Raw genomic sequence first — 6,000 nt, 5'->3', positions numbered from 1 at the left:
TAACACTATAGACTAGGCTGTAGACCTGTAACACTATAGACTAGGCTGTAGACCTGTAACACTATAGACTAGGATGTAGACCTGTAACACTATAGACTAGGCTATAGACCTGTAACACTATAGACTAGGCTGTAGACCTGTAACACTATAGACTAGGCTGTAGACCTGTAACACTATAGACTAGGCTGTAGACCTGTAACTCTATAGACTAGGCTGTAGACCTGTAACACTATAGACTAGGCTGTAGACCTGTAACTCTATAGACTAGGCTGTAGACCTGTAACACTATAGACTAGGCTGTAGACCTGTAACACTATAGACTAGGCTGTAGACCTGTAACATTATAGACTAGGATGTAGACCTGTAACACTATAGACTAGGCTGTAGACCTGTAACACTATAGACTAGGCTGTAGACCTGTAACACTATAGACTAGGCTGTAGACCTGTAACACTATAGACTAGGCTGTAGACCTGTAACACTATAGACTAGGCTGTAGACCTGTAACACTATAGACTAGGCTGTAGACCTGTAACACTATAGACTAGGCTGTAGACCTGTAACACTATAGACTAGGCTGTAGACCTGTAACACTATAGACTAGACTGTAGACCTGTAACACTATAGACTAGGCTGTAGACCTGTAACACTATAGACTGTCTGTCTCTCTCTCTCTCTCTCTCTCTCTCTCTCTCTCTCTCTGTCTCTCTCTCTCTGTGTCTCTCGCTCTCTGTCTCTCTCTCTCTTCTCTCTGTCTCTCTCTCTCTGTGTCTCTCGCTCTCTGTCTCTCTCTCTCTCTGTCTCTCGCTCTCTGTCTCTCTCTCTCTCTGTCTCTCGCTCTCTGTCTCTCTCTCTCTCTGTCTCTGTCTCTCTCTCTCTCTCTCTCTCTCTCTCTCTCTGTCTCTCTCTCTCTGTGTCTCGCTCTCTGTCTCTCTCTCTCTCTGTCTCTCGCTCTCTGTCTCTCTCTCTCTCGCTCTCTGTCTCTCTCTCTCTCTCTCTCTCTCTGTCTCTCTCTCTCTGTCTCTCGCTCTCTGTCTCTCTCTCTCTCGCTCTCTGTCTGTCTCTTTCTCTCTCTCTCTCTCTCTCTCTCTCTCTCTGTCTCTGTCTCTGTCTCTCTCTGTCTCTCTCTCTCTCTCTCTCTAACTATTTTCTTCTCTCTCCCCCCCCCTCCCCGTCTTCCAGGTGTATGTGGTGGCCATGAAGATAAAGAAGGAAGCAGAGTCTCGTCCGGTGAAGGAGGTGAAGGCAGGAGGAGGAGAGGAGGAAGAGGAGGAGGAGGAGGTGGGAGCGGACATTCTTCCTCCTGATAGCCTGATTATGCTGGTGCAGCCTGAACTGCCGTCTCTGTCTCGGCTGTGGTTGGCTGTCCTCAGAGACTATGCTCTACTGACACTGCCTGCAGAGTTCTCCAGCCAACTGCCACCTGACGGTACACTACACCCTACTCAACACTGTGGCCTCCTGACGGTACACTACACCCTACTCAACACTGTGGCCTCCTAACGGTACACTACACCCTACTCAACACTGTGGCCAACTGCCTCCTGACGGTACACTACACCCTACTCAACACTGTGGCCACCTGACGGTACACTACACCCTACTCAACACTGTGGCCTCCTGACGGTACACTACACCCTACTCAACACTGTGGCCTCCTGACGGTACACTACACCCTACTCAACACTGTGGCCACCTGACGGTACACTACACCCTACTCAACACTGTGGCCACCTGACGGTATACTACACCCTACTCAACACTGTGGCCACCTGACGGTACACTACACCCTACTCAACACTGTGGCCACCTGACGGTACACTACACCCTACTCAACACTGTGGCCTCCTGACAGTACACTACACCCTACTCAACACTGTGGCCTCCTGACGGTACACTACACCCTACTCAACACTGTGGCCACCTGACGGTACACTACACCCTACTCAACACTGTGGCCACCTGACGGTACACTACACCCTACTCATCACTGTGGCCTCCTGACGGTACACTACACCCTACTCAACACTGTGGCCACCTGACGGTACACTACACCCTACTCAACACTGTGGCCACCTGACGGTATACTACACCCTACTCAACACTGTGGCCACCTGACGGTACACTACACCCTACTCATCACTGTGGCCTCCTGACGGTACACTACACCCTACTCAACACTGTGGCCACCTGACAGTACACTACACCCTACTCAACACTGTGGCCAACTGCCACCTGACGGTACACTACACCCTACTCAACACTGTGGCCTCCTGACGGTACACTACACCCTACTCAACACTGTGGCCAACTGACTCCTGACGGTACACTACACCCTACTCAACACTGTGGCCACCTGACGGTACACTACACCCTACTCAACACTGTGGCCACCTGACGGTACACTACACCCTACTCAACACTGTGGCCTCCTGACGGTACACTACACCCTACTCAACACTGTGGCCACCTGACGGTACACTACACCCTACTCAACACTGTGGCCACCTGACGGTACACTACACCCTACTCAACACTGTGGCCACCTGACGGTACACTACACCCTACTCAACACTGTGGCCACCTGACGGTACACTACACCCTGCTCAACACTGTGGCCACCTGCCTCCTGACGGTACACTACACCCTACTCATCACTGTGGCCTCCTGACGGTACACTACACCCTACTCAACACTGTGGCCACCTGACGGTACACTACACCCTACTCAACACTGTGGCCACCTGACGGTATACTACACCCTACTCAACACTGTGGCCACCTGACGGTACACTACACCCTACTCATCACTGTGGCCTCCTGACGGTACACTACACCCTACTCAACACTGTGGCCACCTGACGGTACACTACACCCTACTCAACACTGTGGCCTCCTGACGGTACACTACACCCTACTCAACACTGTGGCCTCCTGACGGTACACTACACCCTACTCAACACTGTGGCCACCTGACGGTACACTACACCCTACTCAACACTGTGGCCACCTGACGGTACACTACACCCTACTCAACACTGTGGCCACCTGACGGTACACTACACCCTACTCAACACTGTGGCCACCTTGACGGTACACTACACCCTACTCATCACTGTGGCCTCCTGACGGTACACTACACCCTACTCAACACTGTGGCCACCTGACGGTACACTACACCCTACTCAACACTGTGGCCACCTGACGGTATACTACACCCTACTCAACACTGTGGCCACCTGACGGTACACTACACCCTACTCATCACTGTGGCCTCCTGACGGTACACTACACCCTACTCAACACTGTGGCCACCTGACGGTACACTACACCCTACTCAACACTGTGGCCAACTGCCACCTGACGGTACACTACACCCTACTCAACACTGTGGCCTCCTGACGGTACACTACACCCTACTCAACACTGTGGCCAACTGACTCCTGACGGTACACTACACCCTACTCAACACTGTGGCCACCTGACGGTACACTACACCCTACTCAACACTGTGGCCACCTGACGGTACACTACACCCTACTCAACACTGTGGCCAACTGCCTCCTGACGGTACACTACACCCTACTCAACACTGTGGCCTCCTGACGGTACACTACACCCTACTCAACACTGTGGCCAACTGACTCCTGACGGTACACTACACCCTACTCAACACTGTGGCCTCCTGACGGTACACTACACCCTACTCAACACTGTGGCCACCTGACGGTACACTACACCCTACTCAACACTGTGGCCACCTGACGGTACACTACACCCTACTCAACACTGTGGCCACCTGACGGTACACTACACCCTACTCAACACTGTGGCCTCCTGACGGTACACTACACCCTACTCAACACTGTGGCCTCCTGACGGTACACTACACCCTACTCAACACTGTGGCCAACTGACTCCTGACGGTACACTACACCCTACTCAACACTGTGGCCACCTGACGGTACACTACACCCTACTCAACACTGTGGCCACCTGACGGTACACTACACCCTACTCAACACTGTGGCCACCTGACGGTACACTACACCCTACTCAACACTGTGGCCACCTGACGGTACACTACACCCTACTCAACACTGTGGCCTCCTGACGGTACACTACACCCTACTCAACACTGTGGCCACCTGACGGTACACTACACCCTACTCAACACTGTGGCCACCTGACGATACACTACACCCTACTCAACACTGTGGCCTCCTGACGGTACACTACACCCTACTCAACACTGTGGCCACCTGACGGTACACTACACCCTACTCAACACTGTGGCCACCTGACGGTATACTACACCCTACTCAACACTGTGGCCACCTGACGGTACACTACACCCTACTCAACACTGTGGCCACCTGACGGTATACTACACCCTACTCAACACTGTGGCCTCCTGACGGTACACTACACCCTACTCAACACTGTGGCCACCTGACGGTACACTACACCCTACTCAACACTGTGGCCTCCTGACGGTACACTACACCCTAATCAACACTGTGGCCTCCTGACGGTACACTACACCCTACTCAACACTGTGGCCACCTGACGGTACACTACACCCTACTCAACACTGTGGCCACCTGACGGTACACTACACCCTACTCAACACTGTGGCCACCTGACGGTACACTACACCCTACTCAACACTGTGGCCTCCTGACGGTACACTACACCCTACTCAACACATTTACATTTTACATTACATTTACATTTTAGTCATTTAGCAGACGCTCTTATCCAGAGCGACTTACAGGAGCAATTAGGGTTAAGTGCCTTGCTCAAGGGCACATTAACGTCATTTAGCAGACGCTCTTAGCCAGAGCGACTCGCAAATTGGTGCGTTCACCCTATAGCCAGTGGGATAACCACTTTACAATTTGGGGGGGGGGGGTTAGAAGGAACACTTTATCCTATCCCAGGTATTCCTTAAAGAGGTGGGGTTTCAAATGTCTCCGGAAGGTGGTGAGTGACTCCGCTGTCCTGGCGTCGTGAGGGAGCTTGTTCCACCATTGGGGTGCCAGAGCAGCGAACAGTTTACAGCAGCGAACACTGTGGCCTCCTGACGGTACACTACACCCTACTCAACACTGTGGCCTCCTGACGGTACACTACACCCTACTCAACACTGTGGCCTCCTGACGGTACACTACACCCTACTCAACACTGTGGCCACCTGACGGTACACTACATCCTACTCAACACTGTGGCCACCTGCCTCCTGACGGTACACTACACCCTACTCAACACTGTGGCCACCTGACGGTACACTACACCCTACTCAACACTGTGGCCACCTGACGGTACACTACACCCTACTCAACACTGTGGCCAACTGCCTCCTGACGGTACACTACACCCTACTCAACACTGTGGCCACCTGACGGTACACTACACCCTACTCAACACTGTGGCCTCCTGACGGTACACTACACCCTACTCAACACTGTGGCCACCTGACGGTACACTACACCCTACTCAACACTGTGGCCACCTGACGGTACACTACACCCTACTCAACACTGTGGCCACCTGACGGTACACTACATCCTACTCAACACTGTGGCCAACTGCCTCCTGACGGTACACTACACTTTACTCAACACTGTGGCCTCCTGACGGTACACTACACCCTACTCAACACTGTGGCCAACTGCCACCTGACGGTACACTACACCCTACTCAACACTGTGGCCTCCTGACGGTACACTACACCCTACTCAACACTGTGGCCTCCTGACGGTACACTACACCCTACTCAACACTGTGGCCAACTGCCACCTGACGGTACACTACACCCTACTCAACACTGTGGCCTCCTGACGGTACACTACACCCTACTCAACACTGTCGCCAACTGCCACCTGACGGTACACTACACCCTACTCAACACTGTGGCCTCCTGACGGTACACTACACCCTACTCAACACTGTGGCCTCCTGACGGTACACTACACCCTACTCAACACTGTGGCCTCCT

At 52.9% G+C, this 6,000-nt stretch overlaps 1 protein-coding gene across 1 annotated transcript in view; it reads left to right on the top strand.

Annotated features, from left to right (window-relative positions):
- Nucleotides 1-6,000, top strand: part of LOC311132856 (HEAT repeat-containing protein 5B-like) — a 97,202-nt gene that overhangs the window by 72,541 nt on the left and 18,661 nt on the right. The window contains 1 exon segment of the mRNA XM_084166211.1: nucleotides 1,183-1,429. Within this exon segment, the coding sequence (XP_084022337.1) occupies nucleotides 1,183-1,429 (247 nt within the window).

Source organism: Coregonus lavaretus (assembly GCF_964263955.1).
Source record: "Coregonus lavaretus genome assembly, chromosome: 1".
In the NCBI taxonomy this organism is placed as follows: Eukaryota; Metazoa; Chordata; class Actinopteri; order Salmoniformes; family Salmonidae; genus Coregonus; species Coregonus lavaretus.
This window is presented reverse-complemented; position numbering and strand designations above follow the sequence as displayed.